General features: G+C 43.7%; 2 protein-coding genes and 2 non-coding genes across 5 annotated transcripts; 3 read left to right on the top strand and 1 right to left on the bottom strand.

Annotated features, from left to right (window-relative positions):
* The first annotated feature begins 147 nt into the window (after window positions 1-147).
* DDX39B (DExD-box helicase 39B) lies at window positions 148-10,015 on the top strand. Of its 2 annotated transcripts, none has more exons than XM_054569063.1 (11): window positions 148-317; window positions 1,553-1,884; window positions 2,668-2,795; window positions 3,303-3,395; window positions 5,229-5,412; window positions 6,050-6,168; window positions 8,169-8,300; window positions 8,866-8,975; window positions 9,071-9,215; window positions 9,353-9,500; window positions 9,800-10,015. In XM_054569063.1, exons 2-11 carry the CDS (start codon window positions 1,674-1,676, stop codon window positions 9,814-9,816), a joined length of 1,287 nt encoding a protein of 428 aa, XP_054425038.1. In that variant the 5' UTR covers window positions 148-317; window positions 1,553-1,673; the 3' UTR covers window positions 9,817-10,015. The 2 variants fall into 2 exon arrangements, with proteins under 2 accessions (XP_054425038.1, XP_054425039.1); XM_054569064.1 differs by having other exon boundaries at window positions 165-317; window positions 1,805-1,884.
* LOC129068007 (small nucleolar RNA SNORD83) lies at window positions 1,063-1,140 on the top strand. The gene has a single exon (XR_008528826.1). It is a non-coding gene; the product is annotated as a small nucleolar RNA SNORD83 (small nucleolar RNA).
* On the top strand, window positions 5,463-5,538 carry LOC129068008 (small nucleolar RNA SNORD83). The gene has a single exon (XR_008528827.1). It is a non-coding gene; the product is annotated as a small nucleolar RNA SNORD83 (small nucleolar RNA).
* Window positions 10,016-10,318: 303 nt separating the features above from the next.
* Window positions 10,319-11,136, bottom strand: MCCD1 (mitochondrial coiled-coil domain 1). The gene is made up of 2 exons (XM_054568678.1): window positions 10,969-11,136; window positions 10,319-10,501 (listed from the first exon to the last, which is right to left on the bottom strand). Exons 1-2 carry the CDS (start codon window positions 11,134-11,136, stop codon window positions 10,319-10,321), a joined length of 351 nt encoding a protein of 116 aa, XP_054424653.1.
* Window positions 11,137-20,238: the final 9,102 nt, after the last annotated feature.

The following is a 20,238-nucleotide window of genomic DNA, read 5'->3' as shown; positions in this document are numbered from 1 at the left end:
AAGAGTAGGACAAGAGAAAAAAAAAGATATCAGTGGGAGGGGATGCTAGTTTCCATTATGCCTTTTGTCACTGGCAGTAGCGGAGTAGTTAGAAGTGATTTTTAAAAAAATATTTCAGACAGGCAGTTTCTGAAGACAACTCCGGAGAGCGCGAAACTACAGATTCGTGGAAGGTCCTCCTTTCCTCCCCTTGCGCCTGCCCGCTAGCAGCCCAGAAGGCGGAAGGCCGGGGTCGAGGGAAAACCGGGAACCGGAAGTGAAGTCAGGTTGCCTCCTTCGTTGCTGTTGCTGCCGCCATATGCGTTCGCCTTGCTCAGGTAAGGTTTGGCCTTCAGTACCATCCATTTCCATCTGCGTTTCTTAGCAGCCATTCTATAGCTTGGGCTCTCGATACCCTTTCCACAGGCTATGGCCTGGTCTGTGGGGCCTAGTTGGGTCGTTATTTTCATTACTTGCATCCTTTCGAGCGCAAAGAGCTCCTAGCGGGAAGAGAGGGAAGCTAGAAAGGCTCAATTCAAGATGGTGGCCTCGGCGCCATTGTGTTCCCTCGTTCCCGACTCTTCCAGTGGGTCCCTTTAGTAAATTGGAGGCCCTAGCGACGGTGAGAGGCGGCGCTAGGCGTCCTATGTCCTGGGCATTTTGCGGAGGGCGGGGCTCTTACGTCCGTTCTGATTTTTGGGTCCTCGGCCCCCTGTGGGACTAGGCGAGGGAACCCGCTGTGGATCTAGCCGGACTTTTTTTTACCTCGACCGGCCCACCTTATATAGAACGCTTTACAAATGTTTTCAAGAGGTGTCGTTGTGTGCTTTTCGGAAAGGAGTCTCATCTGAGGAGTAACGCAGCGGTGGTGTGAGGCCGCTTGGTTAAGGTTCAATTAAAGCCGAGTGCCATCCTCTCAGTTACCTTCTTATTCATTATATGATACGAATATTTTTTTCCGGCTGAGCCATTTCTCTTAACGGCCCCCCCCCCCCCGAATTAGTTAATTTACATAGCGATTTCTTAGGCTCGAGGTGGAGGTCACTGAGTGGGAGGCTGGTGGGCTGTGGAAGGTGAAGGGCAGCCACATGATGTTTTCATTTCGAGAAGTGAGCGCTTTGCGCAGTGATGACGTTAATCTATCACCCTTGACTGATGGCTGCTGCATTAGGGATTGACAGCTTGAGATTATAGGGAGAGGGCAACAAGGTCTTCTTTTGAGGGTTTTCAGGATTTGTCTTCATTTTATTTCCATTCTCCACCCCGTTAGTCATATTTTGCTTTTCATTACCTATTCTTTTCCCTTACTGTTAACTTACAGGTGGGTTTATAAGCTGATCTCCCCCTTCCAACTTCCTTTTTTCTCCTACTCTGATCTTAATCTTGTTGGGAATCTGTGACCTGGCTACCTCCCTTCAAACCACTTTTTCTGTTCCCCATATTACTTTTATGTTTAGTGTTTGTTACTTTTATTTCCAGGTAAAGGTTTCATAGTTTAGGGAAAGAGGGTGTGGGGATGCGAAAAAGAGATGCTGAAGGCTGTGCTTGTGACTGATGTCTTTTTTTTTTCTAGCTCTTCTGTCAAACTAGTGTATCTTCCATTCCTTAAGCCCCCACTTTCCTTCCTTGTTTTCACTTATCCTACGTGAACCCATTCAGAGACCCCTTCCCTCTAATCTGCCTGCCGCCCAGTTATGGCAGAGAATGATGTGGACAATGAGCTCTTGGACTATGAAGATGATGAGGTGGAGACAGCAGCGGGGGGAGACGGGACTGAGGCCCCTGCCAAGAAGGATGTTAAGGGCTCATATGTCTCCATCCATAGCTCTGGCTTTCGGGACTTCCTGCTCAAGCCAGAGTTGCTCCGGGCCATTGTTGACTGTGGCTTTGAGCATCCATCAGAAGGTAAATTTTCTTTTGTGATTAGAGTACTCATTAGGCACTGTAAAGATCCTAGAAACAGATGTGTTCATGGTCTCTTAGTGATACAGATTTATATTTAGGATAGGTCAGGAAATGAAGTATCAGAAACTGTTTTATCGGAAGAGGTTTATATAGGATGGTATTTTATTCATAGTATCATGGAAGTGCTGGTGATCCAAAAACACCTTAGAGGAAGGACTACTGTTGGCCTGGTGACTGCCTTTTTTACTTGTCTGCTAGCTTTTAATTTTATCACTTTGACTTGTAATTTTAAATTCCTTGAGAGCTGCTGGCTGCACCTGTGGTTCTCTTTTGGGTCAGGCCAACTCTGGTCTCTGGAAACCTTTATGGCTGGTTTAAAGGTGGCTGGCTTCTGGCTCAGGTACCAATTTCTTTATTTAGTTGGGTTATATGACCCAAAGGATGGCCACCTAAGCAGGAGAAATGGCCGTGGTAGGCACTCAAATGTTATGGATTATTTAAGGTGAAGGAAGATAAGGACAAAGCCAGGAGCTTCAAAGGTGAGCTGTTGCAAATGGGTTGTTAGGACTGGGGCCAGGAGTTGGAGCTGGAGGAGGCTAAAGGGGGAAGGAACTAGAAGGGTCAGATTTGCAGATGAATTTGATTGAGGGAGCAGAGAGGTAGAAAGGGTCTGGAAATTGACAAGAATTACTTAAGAACTGAGTGTTGAGAAATGGGTTTGACATGGCAAAAAGTGATATTTGTAGACTGAAGCCTAATTTATCTTTATTCTTTTGCTTTTAGTTCAGCATGAGTGCATCCCTCAGGCCATTCTGGGAATGGATGTCCTATGCCAGGCCAAGTCAGGCATGGGAAAGACGGCAGTGTTTGTGCTGGCCACATTGCAGCAGCTGGAGCCAGTTACTGGGCAGGTACAGCTGGGGAGAGTATTTTGCTTAGGAATATGTGGGCAGGGTGGGTTTTTCTTTTTTTTTTTTTAAATCTTCACCTGAGACTATGTTTATTGATTTTAGAGAGGGAGACAGTTGGGGTATTGGTTGCAGGGGGCGAGGGGCGGGGAGAGAAACAGAGAAACATTGGTTGCCTCCCAAATGTGCCCCAAACAAGGGTGAACACCCAACCAAAATTTGGTGTTCAGGACGATCCTCCAACCAACTGAGCCACCTGGCCAGGGCTGAGCAGGGTGTTTTTATCTTAACCACATGATGCATTCAGAACAGTGAGTGCTTGTTGCTAAGATGACCTCTGTCACCCTTGAGGCCATGGGGAATATTTTGTAGTAATCATGGGGTTAATGATTTAGATCTCAGAATTGAAGTTGTTTATGTTCTACCAAGTATGCTTTTGTGACAGTCACTTCCCCCGAGGGTTAGTGAAAGGATATACTATTTTTCCGTCTATTTACCGCCCCCCCCAAGGTGTCTGTGTTGGTGATGTGTCACACTCGGGAGCTGGCTTTTCAGATCAGCAAGGAGTATGAGCGCTTCTCTAAATACATGCCCAATGTCAAGGTAAGCCAAGGTAAAGAAACCTGGGAGTGTGAGGGTGTAGGGAATTGGAGGCATTAGAGATTTAGAGACCAGCTTTCTTCATGAAGGTTCCGCAGACATTAAATGCCTATACGTGAACCTCAGTTACATCTAATAGATAGTAAGTTCTTGCAGACTTTGATATACAAGAGATTTATATTTTAGGGCTTATTTGGGTTTGCATTATAACTTCAGAGATGCTTGCTATATTTTAATTTTGGAGAAGTTTTAGTTTTCCTTGGTTTTTAACACATACAAATATACTTGTGCAGCAGGAGACTGGGTGATTGGGCTATAGAGGATACTTACCACAGGTCCATCCTTCTGCTTATTGCTTTTTTATGCTGACACTTTGAATCATTTTAGTGTGCTTTGGTTGACAGTTTGAGAAGTGGGGGTATATGGCAAGAGAAGGCTAGAAACTCTAAAATGGCTCTAGTGAGATGTGAATTTTGAGGGTGTTGTTTTTTTTTTAAAGATTTTATTTACTTTTAGAGAGAGGGGAAGGGAGGGAGGAAGAGAGTGAGAGAAACATCAATGTGTGATTGGTTGCCTCTTGCATGCCCCCAGCTGGGAACCTGGCCCAGAACCCAGGCATGTACCCTGACCGGGAATTGAACCAGTGGCCTTTCAGTTTGTGGGCCGGCACTCAATCCACTGAGCCACACCAGTCAGGGCTGAGAATCTTTAAAGTGGCAGAAAATGGGAAGATGTCTGGGGGCCACAACAAAGTTGGCTTGAGTTGTTCTCCTTTGTGTAAACTTGATACATATGATTTCCTACTGTCCTGGCTAGAAGGGTGTGAAGAATAGCAGTACCTTCGTTCAGATTGTTAAAATTATTCTTTGTTTTATTTTTAAAATAAGTTTTAAAAAGACTGAAGTAGTGGTAGTAATACCTGCAGGGTAAAAATGCTTTGTAGTCTGGAAGGTCTTATAATGAAAAGATTTGTGTTTGCCCGTCTGTAACTGTACTTCACTGAAGATAATCACTTGCTAACTTTTTAAAAAAGTTATAATGGTTCTGTGAAGGCAGTCATTAGGCACTGTTTCCTCAAATTTATCAACTTACAGGCTTTTTTGACTAGCTCCTTTGTGGTGGTCTTTTTGAAACAATTTAAATTTTCTAAATATGATCTGAATGCTATATATACTCGTTAAGTGTCTATTTATGTATACTTCTGTTTTTACACTATCAGCAATGTTTAACTATTTGTCCTTTCTGCAAGCAGCCTTGTCTAGGTTGATTCTAAAACTTGGAAGCCAGAAAAGTGTTTCCATTGTTAAGACTATGGAAATAATTTATTGTTGATCTCTGTGGTGAGCTAGGATTGCATTTCCTCCTCTGTAGGTCCAGCTCATCACCTTTGTGACAATGTTCTTGCTGTCAGAGTCAAATACAAATTGTCATTACATTTTCTTTTGTTTAACGTTATGCTGTAGTGACCTGAAGAAGCTGGGTCAGCTCTGTATAATGTCCTATCTCTGTATTCATTTGGTTATTCCTTTATGGTATTGTTTAGCTTGTACTTTTTTCCAGCTGAAGTTGATATTTGAAAGCTAAACTAATTCAACATTTTTGGCAAGAATTCTAAATAGGTGATGCTGTGTACTTCCCCTTTTGTTGTAAAACTGGATGTCCCATAATTAGTAATTTTAGATTTACTGTGGAATTAGGGTCCTGATAGTCTGTCTTATCCCCTAATTGATTACAACCCCCCCCCAAAAACAAACAAACTAGAAAGCAACTTAATGGTGTTATACTGTACTAGGACCCACAATTGCTTCATTGTGATATACTCTTCTGGGTTTGCAGGTCGCGGTGTTTTTTGGTGGTCTATCTATCAAGAAGGATGAAGAGGTGCTGAAGAAGAACTGCCCGCATATTGTCGTGGGGACCCCTGGCCGCATCCTCGCCCTTGCTCGAAATAAGAGCCTCAACCTCAAACATATTAAACACTTTATCTTGGATGAATGTGATAAGATGCTTGAACAGCTCGGTGAGTGAGAGTGCTGGGACTGGGCTAGTGATCTGCGAGTTGCCCTTGGAGCCAAATGATATTAATCTGGTAACAGGAGCACTTTAGTGCCAGGACAGCTTTATCTGTCACCCATCATTGATGGCTCTGGCTTCCTGGGTTGGTCTTTGTTAGGCTTTTTGAGCAGCCTTGATGCTGGATAGGAAAGGGTGATCCAGAACAAGCATAGCTGGAATGTAATAGGTGTGCAGTATTTGTTGGTAGCTGGGGTTTGGGGGGAGAACAGTAAGGAGAATGGACGTGTAAAGTGTTTTTCAAAGGTCTTATTCTTGGGTCCCTCTAGGGTGGGCTCGGTCTCTGTTTCATAGTGTGGGCTTTGGAGTTACATTGTATTTCTTGGCTGGATAAAGTAGACAGAGCTGGAATCTGATCCCAAATCTTTATTCCAAATTCATTGCTCTTTCTATTGTATTATTACTATGGAGTGATTTCATGAGGGTGGAGAAAATAGAGTAGAGAGAGACCTAGAGCAAATCTTTCCTTGAATTAACTCTTGCATACGTATTTCCAGCAGCCTTGACTTCATTGGGAAGTCTATCTCTGGTCTTTATGACACAAGCTGCTTTTCTCCTATGAGCCTGTTCCCTTTTTCCTCTAGACATGCGTCGGGATGTCCAGGAAATTTTTCGCATGACCCCCCATGAGAAGCAGGTCATGATGTTCAGTGCTACCTTGAGCAAAGAGATCCGTCCAGTCTGCCGCAAGTTCATGCAAGACGTAAATACCCTTCTACCTTCTCTTCTTCCACTCCCTGCCCACTGCCTCCTCCCCGTCCGTGCCCTCTTCCTCCAGACTCCCTTGTCCTGCAAGTGCTAAGAAGGGGGCACGAGCCTATCTGGGAGTGACGACTCTTTGAAGACATACACAGAGGCAGAAATAGCTAGTGTTAGGGTCTGCGCGGGCGCCAGGGAAATTCCGGAAGACTTGGTCGGGTTAACTTGAGAGCGGGTAGTGTTCGACATTTTTAAGAAAAATTACAACATTTTTGAACCTCTTCTCCCTTTTGGGTAAGGGCAGGATTATCTGCCCTACCACCTACCCATCGTCTCCTACATAACCCCTACAGCCATGCACCCTCAAAGTGACATCGCGCATACAGCTGGAGCCTTCTGCTCCCCAAAACTCATAACCTCCCGGTGGCAGGAGAGTGAGAGAGGGACAGATGGCAGGGCATGTCTAAAAGAAGAGCAAAGAGCACAAATGAATGCGCTCCCTCCCCACCTCCAGGGGTGGGGGCCTTTGGCACCTCAGTCCCCATCCCCTACTCCTTCCCACGCATACCTCACACCCACACGGAACCTCGGTTGACGTGAGCTGGCAGCAGAAAGAAGCATCGTGGCACGGCGGGAGAATTTGGACGGCACCCAGCGGTGGATGGCGGCAGTGGAGGCTGCAGGGAAACCTGACCAGCAAGCTGAGGACCAGCCAGCCTCTTTTTCCGTTCCCGGTTTTTTTCCTGAACCCAAGGCGTGCCGTGCTCCTCGTTTCTCCCTTATGTGTTGGGGTGGGGAAGGGTGTCCTGAATGGGGTGGTAGGTTTTTTTTTTCTTTTATTTCATATTCAGGGGAGAGGGGTGTAGGAAAGGTAAAGTGAGGTGCTCCACTTGATGTAACCAGGTGGGTTAGGGACTGGGACTAGGCGGCCTGTTGTATGAGCAGTGGAGCATGTTGTTTACCTTACTGCTCTGCTCCTTCCTGTCAGGTGATAACTCCTTGTCTGTAGCTGGACTTGGGGCTACAATTAGATATGAAGGAGGCTGTGGAACTTGATTTTGGAAAGTCTTCCCTTGGCTAGCCTGCCTTCTGCAATCAGCTTCTTGGTGTCTCCTGTGACACACACATCCTTTCCCAAAATCTTGGACCCTGGATCTTGATGTTAACGATGTTCCCGAGTTAGTGAAGAGTGCTAGGAAATTTGGGCTCTGAAGTTGGGTTTTGTGTCAATTTCTTTCTAATGGTACCTTCCTTCCCTTTAAGGGTTGTGTGTGTCGGTTTTTTTAGAGAGATAACCTGCGTATCTGCAGCTCTGAATTTCTTAGTATCACTTACTGGTACCTTCCATGTAATACTGTAGGTGGTTTGATTCTTAGCTCAGAGACCAGTCTCGCCTAGAACTTTTACACTGTGGTTGAGGGCAAGTTGTTGCTCACCTTGAGTAATTTTTGCTGCTGCTTTTATGACATCTTGATTATGTCTATTGTAGCATTCCATCTTAACATGGATGTGATTTTCCTTGAGAGAATATTCTAATGGAGAAAGTATTCTAATGGAGAAGTCCATATCCTTTTCCCCATATTCTTATACTTGCTCTGATGGAATTATTCTGACCTTGAGTCAGTGTTTCCCATCATTTCCCAGGTGTTTGGATCATAAGTCTCCCTTTGAGAGTCTTCTATTGTTTTTTCCTTCACCTCCATTTGTGGTAATGGCATCTTGCCATTGGGCGCTTTCTCTATTCCTTTTTCTCCTTGCAAAGTACTTTCTCATGACAGTTTTCAGTGTGGTAACTTCACTGATAGGAAGGAAATTAGGTCTAAGATGGAAGAGAGCATATTAAAATGTGGGTGTTTGTGAGGGTGGGATGAGGTTTTCTGTCTTCTCTCTTCTCCCCATCCCCCCATGGGGTGTATTGGAGATCAGCTTCCTCCACCCCCCCCAGGTTTAACCCCCCCGCTCTGCCCTCCCGTTCCCTACCCCTTCCTTCCCCCTCCCCCTCAGCCAATGGAGATCTTCGTGGATGATGAGACGAAGCTGACGCTGCATGGGTTGCAGCAGTACTACGTGAAACTGAAGGACAACGAGAAGAACCGGAAGCTCTTTGACCTTCTGGATGTCCTTGAGTTCAACCAGGTCAGTTAGTTCAAGGTCCAGTAGGAAGATGAGCACATCTCCAAATGTAACAGAAATCTGCATTTAGTACCCTGTTACTAAGAAAACCACGTATGTGATGTGAGAGAAGGGCAGAGAAATAAGTGAAGTTTCTAAAAATGAGAACATAAATATCTTGGAGCCGAGTATGAGCAGAGTGCTAACTGCTTTTCTGTTCCATTGCTGGCACAGACAGGTAGTCAATAAATAACCTCAATAATTAAACTCATAAAATCCATGAAGGATTTTTTAATCAGGTCGTAGAAGTCCCAAAATACCTTGATTCTGTTACATTCTTAAATTTCTTCTTTTTGTACTATTTATTGAAGAGAAGCATTTCATCACTTTACCTGTTAGTCATGGCTTATTTGCACTAAAAATGATCTAGGATTAGGATACAGTTTTATTTATAGCAGAATAGAAAATGCTTGATAGGAACTGAGAAGAATTCCTTTACAAGAATAATTACTGAAGACTCCTTTTTCATACAATCTCACACATGCATGGACCCACATCCCTGCACACACACAAACACACACACACACAGGTCGTGATCTTTGTGAAGTCTGTGCAGCGCTGCATTGCCCTGGCCCAGCTCCTGGTGGAGCAGAACTTCCCAGCCATTGCCATCCACCGTGGGATGCCCCAGGAGGAGAGGTGAGTTGGATATGCAGAAGATCTTACGTGTCTTTGGAAGAAAAAGAGACTATTGAAGGGACTCAACATTTTCCTAATTTTTTGTCTTACAAAAGGCTTTCTCGGTATCAGCAGTTTAAAGATTTTCAGCGACGAATTCTTGTGGCTACCAACCTATTTGGCCGAGGCATGGACATTGAACGGGTGAACATTGCTTTTAACTATGACATGCCTGAAGATTCTGACACCTACCTGCATCGGGTATGCCCCACACCTGCAAGGATATTTGGTGACCTCCCACTTGCACTATTTTCTGTATCCTCACAGTGTACATCTTTATCTCTCCCTCTAGATGTTTTCTTCTTTGGGGTTTTCCAGTACTGCCTCTTTCCTTCCAGGTGGCCAGAGCAGGCCGGTTTGGCACCAAGGGTTTGGCAATCACCTTTGTGTCAGATGAGAATGATGCCAAGATCCTCAATGATGTGCAGGATCGCTTTGAGGTCAATATTAGTGAGCTGCCTGATGAGATAGACATCTCCTCCTACAGTAAGTATTGATCACGGCAGTTGGCTTTTCCAGCCTTTGTGATTCTCCCTGTTAGTGTGTGTGTCTTGAATTCCGTTATGTACGTAAAACCCTAGTACATAATGGACATCTTCCAGGTTGGTGGTTTAATTGACCTCTATGTGGGATCTTTTCTCTCATAAAATTCTTCCCCACCCCCAAGTCTGCCCTTTGGACCCAGACACCTCACAGACATCTGCATATATGGGTGTGTGTGTATTTCTGCCAACCTCACTTTTTCTGTTTCATGTCTTATTGTAACTGCCATGTTTTCTTTTCAGTTGAACAGACACGATAGAGGACTCATCCACCTCTTCTGGAACGTGACAGTCTGTCCCCCTTCAAGAGATGACACCAGGTGTGGGGGTGAAGGAGACACTACTGCCACCTACCCCTGACAACCCCCAACCCCACCCCATGCCTTCCCTCTTTTGCATCACCCCTTCTAAATCCCCATTTATTTGTCAGAACTTTTTTTTAAACAAAACTAAAAAACACATGTGTCTATTGTGTCTGTAAGCACTCTTTCCTTTTATTGGATTTGGGATGAGGTGGGTTTAGGTTATTTATGTGGGGCTGAGGTTGTCAGTGGGAAGGGGCATAGTGGGGGATGTGGCCTAAAAGACTGCAGAGGTCATGGTTCCCCCACTGCTTTCCAACTTACGGCCCTCTGTGGAGGTGTCGTCTGTGTTTCTTAGTGGCCTGGGAGAGGCTGGTACTTTTCTAACCAAAGCTCTCGGGTTGCAGGTAGTGTGCAGTGTTTCCAGTGTTGGAGGGTGAAGTGGAAACTGGTGGGAAGCTTAGGTTTCTCTTCCCAGGCTCTCTCGGTGTCTCCTCATCTGCTCTTTCAGCTTCTGGATCTTGAGCACCAGGGCCTGTGCCTCCCAGGCCCCCTCTTGCCCTTCCAGCAGGGCCTGGTACAGCTCCAGCTGCTGCTCCAGCAGCTCCTCAGCCTGGGCCAGCTCACCTGTGTGCCTGGGACCCTGGGGGAGGGGATGTGAGGGGGAGAGTCTTAGCCAGGGCAGGGAGCTGAGGTTGGCTGGGAGTCAGGAACTCGTCTTCAGGTTTTGACCTATTTGAGGGTAGCTTCCTACTTAGGCATAGACCTCTCAGGAAGGGGTTGGGCAGATAGAGATCACTGGCCTAGGGGCTGTAACTGGACTCATTGTACAAGGAGGGAAAGGACTGCCTGCCCCTGCCCCTCCCCCTCCACCACCAGAAATAATTAACTGATAGATGAGGGTAAATTCCTGCTCTTGTGAGAGTGAGCTCTGAGGTCTAGCAGGTTGGGGGTGGGGGACCTGGTTGGGGGCTGGGAGTTGGAACTAGGCAACCAACTCCAGGGATCTGGGTTGGTATCTGCCCTCAGGCCTGTGGGGCTGGATGACATTGAGGCCCCCACCCCAAATCTCCCCTCATGCTTTCCACTCCTGCTCCTGGTGCCACTTACCGTGGTGGGAGACCTCATCTTCCCACTGTCTGTGGTGCTGGTCTGGTCTTTCGTGCTTGCCTCGGGGCTCTGGGAACAGCACCTTTGGGATCCCTCAGGGGCCAGGGGCCAGGAAGGCAGAAGGAGGCGGCTGCAACATCGAGAGAGCCAGGTTAGAAGGAGGGCCATGGCGGGTAAGGCAGAGAGCTGTCTTGAGCGGCCCAACAGCCACCAGGAACTGGCTTCTCCCAGGCTTTGCCTCGCTTCAGTGCCTGGCCCTGCCCCGGCCCCTGCCCTCACCTCCCTCCCAGCCTGGCACTAGACAGAATCCTGTTTCTGCTGTGGAAATGTTATTGCTAGTTTAGGCAGAACTGGTTTTTGAACACATGCTCAGCCTACTACATCTTAACACCCTTTTTTCTTAGCACTATATTTTCTTACCTTATTCTTCATTCTGTAGGGTAGGAATTACATCATTGGTTTTGTGGAGGAGGAAATGGGTTCACAGGGTTTCATTCATTCATCCAGCAAGTATCTGCTGGTGCCTCCTCTAGGCCAGATGTGCTCAAGACTCCACAGCTGAGGGGGGTTCATACTCAGACTACCTGACTTGAAAGCTCCTACCCATTGTCCTGACTCTCATATTGATTTTGCCATAATTTTCCATCGCTCTTGCCCAGAATACCTTCCCTGTCTCTGTTGTGCATAGCATGTTGTAGGAGTTTGCCTTTGGTAGGGCTTGGCACTATTGTCACTTTTACCCTTGGCTTCTGACAGCATGACTCATAGGTTTCAGGCTTTGTCAAACTAGTGAGACCTCCCTTGAAATCTGTGCTAGAACAAAAGCTTTGTCCATGCATTGCATGTGTGAGCCTGGTGTCTTACGTCCTGTATTGTCTTCTGCAATGTCCTGTTGTGGCTGGAGGGCACTGCCACATCCCTCTCAGCAGAGGTGGCACAAAAGGGAATGGATCATCTGGGAAAAGGTGGTAGACCATGCTTCAGAAGATAAGATTGCTGTAAGGGGGACAGCTGCAAACCAGCTTTGGGATATCACACTAAATTCAGAGATTGTCTTGGTTAGGCATAGGGGTCCAGGAACCGGGGGCGGGGGAAGAGCTTACTGGAGGTAGTGGTTCTCCAACTCGGGGGGGCTGAAGCATATTTAGATGAAGCATTCCTTCTCCTCCCCTCCCCTTCTTTCATTTTGCTTTATTGTATAGACTAAATAAAATTCTTGTTTTCTAGACTAATACTAAATTGCCGATTGGGATTGGGTCGAGTGGCTTCTTGTGTCAGATCCTGTAGCTGTCTTATTTGTTCATCACAAAAGTCATTAAGTTTCTCTTCTGGTAGGGCAATTCCAAAACACCCTTTTTCAGTTGAATTTTTGTATTCGTTAGCTTGTTGGCCACAGCACTGCTGACCTATGTCTCCCTAAATTCGTCCTTTATGTACTGGTCGCCAAGGGCTTTAAGGGGGCAGAACCTGGTGCAGCGGTAGGATAAGCTGGAAACAAGTTCCGGACATGTGAGACATGCACATCCAGCATAACGTGGCACGTGGACTGCAGACGACGCCTCCGCAAAGCGACCAGGACCTCATAATTTCCATTAGCTGACATGTTCCCACTATTTGGTGGAAAAAGAACCTTGAACCACTGTAAAATGTGGGTGAGAAGCTTCCCCTCATGTCTCTTAGTGATAAAATTATGTGTTTGAATTGCAGTGTATGTATGGCTTAAAGTCTTAATTATTGGAACATAAGAGGCCCATACTACTGTTGTTATAGTTACAGGAAAGGATCTAACATAAGGTTAACCCACATTGAACCTAAACTAACCACATTTATAAATTAAAAGCAAGACCAGCAGCTATTAAGAAAACAAATGAAATTTCTGGAAGACAATCTAAATGATGCTCTAATAACTATTCTTGAAAGCTGGACATTACAACCATCTGAATTTTTTAAACTTATTTTTAAGTATATTTTATTGATTATGTTATTACGGTCGTCCCATTTTTTCTCTCCATTATCACTCTTTGCCCTGCACTGCCCCTCCCACCAGCATTCCCCCCACCCCTTAGTTCATGTCTGTGGGTCATACACACAAGTTCTTTGGCTTCTCCATTTCCTATATTATTCTTAACCTTTCCTTGTCTACTTTGTACCTACCAATTATGCTTCTTATTCTCTGTACCTTCCCCCCTATTATCCCCTCTCCCCTTCCCCGCTGATAACCCTCCATGTGATCTTCATTTCTGAGATTCTGTCCCTGTTCTAGTTTGTTTAGTTTGTTTTTGTTTTTTAGGTTCAGTTGATAGTTGTGAGTTTGTTTTCACTTTACTGTTCATAGTTTTGATCATCATCTTTTTCTTAGATAAGTCCCTTTGACATTTCATATAATAAGGGCTTGGTGATGATGAATTCCTTTAACTTCACCTTACCTAGGAAGCACTTTAATTGCCCTTCCATTCTAAATGATAGCTTTGCTGGAGAGAGTAATCCTTGCTTTTCATGACTTTAAAAACTTTCCAGTCCCTTCTTGCCTGCAAAGTTGCTTTTGAAAAATCAGCTGATAGTCTTATGGGAACTCCTTTGTAGGTAATTCTCTCCTTTTCTCTTGCTGTTTTTAAGATTTCCCCCTTATCTTTAATCTTGGGTAATTTAGTTATGATGTGTCTTGGTATGTCCCTCATTGGGTCCAATTTCTTTGAGACTCTGAGCTTCTTGGACTTCCTGGAAGTCTATTTCCTTTGCTAGATTGGGGAAGTCTTTTTCCTTCATTATTTTTTCAAATAAGTTCTCAATTTCTTGCTCTTTCTCTTCTCCTTTTGGCACCCCTATGATTTGGATGTTGGATTGTTTAAAGTTGTCCCAGAGGTTCCTAAGCCTCTCCTCATTTTTTGAATTCTTGTTTCTTCATTCTATTTTGGTTGAATGTCAATTTCTTCCTTCTGTTCTAAATTGTTATTTTGAGTCCTTGTTTCCTTCCCTTTACTGTTGGTTCCCTGTATATTTTTCTTTATTTCACTTTGCATAGCCTTCACTTCTTCCTTTATTTTGTGTCCATACTCAGTCATTTCTGTGAGCATCCTGATTACCAGTGTTTTGAACTCTGCATCTGATAGGTTGTCTATCTCCTGGTTGCTTAGTTGTTTTTCTGGAGTTTTGATCTCAGATAACTCCATATTTCTGAGTTCCTTGGCCATATTTCTTTGTCTCAGTGCACCTGTTACATTGTAAGGGGTGGAGCCTTAAGAATTTGCCAGGGTGGGGCAACTCTCTTTCCTGTGTTGTGGTGCTGTCTGTTGGGGAGGGCTCAGAGAAGGAACAATGCTACTTGTTTGGCTCTTGCCCCACTTTCCATCACTTTCCTCACCTCCCACAAGTGGATTGTGCCTTTCAGGTGCTGATTCCTAGATGGGTGGGTCTGTGTACATTCTAGGACCCCATGGATCTCTCCAATGAACATTCCTGTGAGGCTGGGAGTTTCTCCTGCCACTACAACCCCAACAGGTTTTTACAGCCAGAGGTTTTGAGGCCTCATTTTCCCACACTGGAACCTTGTGTTGCAATGCCTGTCTTGCTCCCCATTTGCTCCTTCTGACTTATCCGCATGCAAATGTGGGACTACTGGGTCTGCCAGCCACCGACTTGGCCACCTAGTCAGCTTCTGTGTGGTGAATCCTCTTCACCCTGGGCTGCCCATCTCCACCCCTCCTCCCAGTCTGGATGAATGTTTCTTCTTTAATTCCTTCGTTGTCAGACTTCCATACAGTTTGGTTTTCTGGCAGTTCTGGTTGTTTTTTTTTAAAGTTGTTATCTTTTAAGTTGTGCGAGAAAGCAAAGTGCATCTACCTATGTCTCCATCTTAGCTGTAAGTCTCTAATACAACCAGCCTTGAATCCCAAACATTTTTATCTTTTTGAGCAAAGAATTCTTCTATGTGCCTTTTTCCATCTTCCAGGGGGTTGAGATTTTTTCCTTTAAGAGAATTTTGTAAATCCGAAATAAATGGAAATCTAAAGGTGCAATGTCTGGCGAATACAGCAGATGAATCAATTTCCCAGCCAAGTTGTAACCATTTTTGCTTGGTCATCAAAGAAACATGCAGTCTTGTGTTACCCTGATGGAAGATTATGTTTTCTGTTGACTTATTCTGGATGCTTTTTGTTGAGTGCTGCTTTCAGTTAGTGTAATTTGGAACTGTAGTTACTGTAATTACTTGGTTTTCAGGAAGGAATTCATGATAGAGGACTCTCTTCCAATCCCACCATATATCCAACATCACCTTTTTTGGATGAAGACTGGCCTTTGGTGTGGTTGGTGATGATTAATTTGGCTTTCCCCATGATCTCTTCTATTCCACATTGTTGTAAAGTATCCCCTTTTCATCAGCTGTCACAATTTGTTTTAAAAACAGAGCATTTTAGTTATATGTAAGTAGAAAATCACATGCAGAAATAGTCAAGAAGTTTTTGCTTAATTTATGTGGAACCCAAACATCCAAGCGATTAACATAACCAAGCTTGAGCAAATGATTTTCAATGCTTGATTTCGATATTTTGAGTATGTTGGTTTTCTGCTGAGTGGTGTAACATTGATTATTCTCAGTTAATATCTTGATTTGGTCACTCACAACTTCAACTGGTCTATCTGACTGTGGAACATCGTCCAGCAAAAAATCTTCAGCATGAAACTTTGCAAACTACTTTTGACACATTCAGTCAGTCACAGCACCTTCTCTATACAGTACACAAATCTTTTTTGTGTTTCAGTTGCATTTTTACCTTTCTGGAAATAATAAGGCCTAATATGCTGAAAATGTTGCTCATTTTCTTTCATCTTCACAGATATTTACCAATTGCTACACAGATATTTACCAATTTTAATGTTTTTAAAAATGCATGCTGATATGACAGCTGTCACAATATAATTGAACAAAATTGTTTTGAATGAAATTAAAGATAACTAAGTGGTACTAAAGCTGTCCAGCTTATGGGAAAAAAACAATATACATTTTGACCAATGTAATAGAAAAAAATGGGAAAGCTGAAAAAATCATTTGGTAACCATGGGTTCATATAAATTAACACTGTCTTTTAGAATATTAATAATGTTGTATTTAAAACTCAGAAACAAGAATCAAGATGGCGGAGGAGTGAGTGGAAGTCACACTGACCTCCTCCCAGGACCAACCTGGAATTACAAATAAATTGTGGAGAAATCACCTGGAACAAACAACTGAAGAAGAGCGAGAGAGGAGCCTTGTAACCTTGGAGACAGAAGAATTGGCTTTAGCGCAATCTAACTGGTAAGGAATGTGGTATAGACCTGAGAAGGCAGGCGCGGTGGCCAAGGGTGGCAGCACCTGAAGGATATTGAAACGGCCAGTTGGATTCCCCTGAGAAGAGCAGGATCTAAACTAAAAGCGGGGATTACTAGCCCACAACACTGGAGCCCAAAAAATACACAAAAAACAGCCAGCTGCGAAAAGCGGCAGGGTTGCTCTCTACCAGAGACAGGCGGCTGAAGACACAAAGAACTGTTTAAAGGGCGAACGCATAATTTTCATTTGCAGCCACTTACCATGGTCTCTGGCAAAGAGTGGGGCACAGTGGGCTGGGGACGCCTGAGGGGAGACTGGGGAAGGAGGCTTTGGGGAGAGAACTGAGAGAGTGGCCAGCGGGATCTCGGTGCTGACTCTTCCCCCATGCAGCAGTGGCCATTTTGCTCAGGCAGAGACCACACCCCATGAGCAGCACCAGTATCAAAGGACCCAACAGCCCCACTCCCAGGTGAAATTCCACACCCCCAACCCCGCCCCAGTGCTGTCTAAGCCGCCTGCTGAGTGCAGAGTGACAGCCACTGACAGTAGATCCCTGGCTAAAAGGGGCACAGAGAAGGCTGGCAACACTTGAGAAGACACTGGGGATGTCTTCCAAGGCTTTGGGGAGAGACCTGAGAGAGTTGCGGCAGGGTCCCAGTGTGGATTCCTCCCCCATACACACCAGTGTCAAAGACCCAATAACCCCGCCCCCAGGAGGTACTCCGCCCCGCCCTGAGCTGTCTAAGGCCTCCTGCTGAGTGCAGAGTGACTAGATTAACAGCTGAAGGAGACAGCCAACAGACAGTAGATTCCTGGAAGTCTTGAACAGATTGCCTAAGGTCAGACAGGGTCAACATTTGACATCATCAGAGGCAGATCCAGAAAGTAAAAACAGCGGTCTCCAACCATAGAAGTTCACACCACAAAGTCAGGAAATCAAGACAGATCAACTTAAGATGCAGAAGCAAAAAAGAAGAGTCTCTATCAAATAATGAGAAGACAAAGAAATACACTCCACTCGAAGGGAAAGGAGGAATCCCCACAAAAAGAACTAAATGAAATAGGGACAAGTAAACTATCAGATATTGAGTTCCAAACAACGGTTCTAAGGAAGTTCAATGAGCTCAGTGAGCTCAGAGAGAAATACCAGAAACTACAGGGAAACTATGAGGAACTTACTGCAAACTATATCAGCATGAAAAAGGACATATAAACTATCAATAAGAGACAAGAGGAAATGAAGAATACAATTTCTGAATTGAAGAACACAGTAGAAGGACTCAAAAGCAGGCTAGATGAAGCTGAGGACCGAATCAGCGAGCTGGAGGATAAGGTAGAAAAAGCTCCCAGAAAGGGCAAGAAAATGAAAAAAGACCCAAAAAGAAGAAAGAGGCATTGAGGGAAATGCAGGACAACCTGAAATGTAATAATATCCATATAATAGGGATACCAGAAGGAGAAGAGGATGAGGAAGGGATAGAAAGCCTGTTTGAAAAGGTAATGATGGAAAACTTCCCTAATTGGAGGAGAGAAAAAGTCACACAAGTCCAGGAAGCACAACGGGTCCCATTCAAGAGGAACCAAATGAGGCCCACTCCAAGACACACCATCATTAAAATGGCAAATATCAAAGACAAATAGAGAATCCTAAAGCAAGCAAGAGAGAAAGAGGCAGTAACATATAAGGGAGCCCTGATATGGCTAGCAGCTGACTTCTCAACAGAAACACTGCAAGCCAGAAGGGACTGGCAAGAAATATTCCAAGTCATGAAAAGCAAAGGCCTGCAACCAAGACTGCTCTACCCAGCAAGGCTCTCAATGAAAATGGAAGGCGAAATAAGGATTTTCCCAGACAAAAGAAGGCTAAAAGAATATATCTCCATCAAACCAACACTGCAAAATATGCTAAAGGGACTGCTTTAAGATGAAGAAAAAGTTTCTATGAATACCCAGTTCCTTTCAGAGTTGCCAATACTTGATATTACCAATATTTTTAATACTCATTAATCTGATTGTGACAATGATGTTATTTTAATTGTTCCTTTACTATTTGTTGAAACTAAACCTGTTTTAGTATATTTCTTGCCTATTTCTATTATTTAAAAAAAAATCTTTAAATGACTTTTTGGTATTCTTTATCCATTTATTGATTAAAGGTTTGTAGAACTTTTTTCCCTAAAAAATCCCCCCTATTAACCATGTTTTAGAGGTGTTGCAAATACTTTCCTATTCTATTCCTTGTCCTTTAACTTTTTTATATGTATATTACTATATAGTTAAATGTTTAATATAGTCATACTGTCAATATTTACTTTATAGCTTCTGGGGTTGAATACTTTACTTCAGGTCATGAAAAATATTAGTTCTATTTTCTCCTAAAACTCCTTGGAGTCTACATATTGATTTTTAACTCACCTGGATATTTCTTGTATAATGTGTGAAATAGGGCTCTATATTTGTTTTATTTCAAGTAATAGTGGTCAATGGATCTTATTTGTGGAATAAGCCTTATTTTACCCATTATTTGAAATATCAACTTAATCATACCTATATTAATCAGATATATACAATTGTCTCTAGAATGTTCATTATATTTCATTGATCTACTTGATTATTTCTGTTCTGGTGTCATGTTGGTTTAATTGCTGAGACGTTATAAATGTCTTAAAATTTTAAAAATATTTCATAATTAACTTTGACAATTAAAAAAATAAATAAAATCAATCTGCATTTAAAAAGAAAAGAAAGAGAGAAAGATGGAACTCCTACCTTTTGCGACAACATGGATGGAACTGGGGAATATTAAGCTAAGTGAAATAAGCCAGTTGATGAAAGACAATTACCATGTGACCTCACCTATAAGTGGACTCTATTCAACAAAATAAACTAATGAACAAAATAAACCACAGGCACGGAAATATGGAGCAGACTGAACGTGACCAGAGAGGAGGGGGAAAGAGTACAATGGTGAAAAGAAGAGGAAGGGACTAGACAAAGAACATGTATGAATGACCTATGGACATGGACAACAGAGTGGGAATTGACTGTGGGAGTGGAGTGTGGGGTGGGATGGGTGGAGGGGGGTAAAGGGGGAAAATTGAGACAACTGTAATAGAATAAACATGATTTATAAATTAAAAAAAGAGAAGCAAAAAAAAGAAGTTCAGTAACCGACCCCCCCAAAAATAAAACACTGAAACAAGATAAATAAAATACATACCATGTTGTGTTATAATTTATTTACCTGTGTTACCACCCACACCTAGGCTGTATCATCCCTAACTGCTGAGAGAGCTTGATTGTTTTTATTCAGATGCCACTTTTTACACACAGTAGCTGGAGTAAGGTAGGTATTTAATCAATGTGAGTAAATGAGTGAGTTTCCTGAAAGCCCTTAGAAGACCAGGAATTGTGATGCATAAGTCCAATTTAAAAGAGGCTGGATAATGTGACATCAGAGAAATGGAGGCACAGGGAACTCCAAAGGTCCGTCCTTACACAGAACAATGAAAAGACTAGCAAAAACTGTCAGAATGAACTTTATCAGAACTATGGAAAAACATGGTGTGTGCATAGCTACCAAGAAAATGCTAAAAACAGAGAAGGCAACAGAAATTGAATAGGACAGATCTGTGTTTTCTTGGTTGCCCTTGGCCTATCCCCCTCCCCAGCAGAGCTGTGATCTTGAAGACAGTGCCACTTGTGTGGGTTCTTAATGCTGGAGGAGTAAGAGTGGACACTGTCAAAGCACTATGATTTTCTGTTTTGATCTGTCAGGGTGCTCCTTGCAAGATGAATGTAAATGGCTTATCTTTATTTCCTCTAACTCAGAACTCTCTCAGGGTAGAGAATGAACTAAGCAAAGACCATTTGCCAAAAGTATTTAAATGCCAAAGAACCAGCAGCTGTCACTGGGGCAAAAATATCAGCTGGGGCAAATAATGAACATGGAGGAAACC

The sequence above is a fragment of the Pteronotus mesoamericanus genome, unplaced genomic scaffold, assembly GCF_021234165.1.
Source record: "Pteronotus mesoamericanus isolate MK-2021 breed Mesoamerican mustached bat unplaced genomic scaffold, CSHL_Meso_final contig_20, whole genome shotgun sequence".
NCBI classification, from domain to species: domain Eukaryota; kingdom Metazoa; phylum Chordata; class Mammalia; order Chiroptera; family Mormoopidae; genus Pteronotus; species Pteronotus mesoamericanus.
Note: the sequence above shows the minus strand (reverse complement) of the source record. Positions and strands in the feature narration are given on the sequence as shown.

What these genes read in the sequence shown, in the direction of transcription:
- DDX39B (XM_054569063.1), top strand. Translation starts at nt 1,674, where the DNA reads ATGGCAGAGAATGATGTGGACAATGAGCTCTTGGACTATGAAGATGAT. An exon ending in ATGTCCTTGAGTTCAACCAG is followed by an intron (nt 8,301 to 8,865) that starts GTCAGTTAGTTC and finishes ACACACACACAG; the next exon opens with GTCGTGATCTTTGTGAAGTC. An exon ending in CTGACACCTACCTGCATCGG is followed by an intron (nt 9,216 to 9,352) that starts GTATGCCCCACA and finishes CTTTCCTTCCAG; the next exon opens with GTGGCCAGAGCAGGCCGGTT.
- MCCD1 (XM_054568678.1), bottom strand. Translation starts at nt 11,136, where the DNA reads ATGGCCCTCCTTCTAACCTGGCTCTCTCGATGTTGCAGCCGCCTCCTT. An exon ending in AGATGAGGTCTCCCACCACG is followed by an intron (nt 10,502 to 10,968) that starts GTAAGTGGCACC and finishes CCCCTCCCCCAG; the next exon opens with GGTCCCAGGCACACAGGTGA.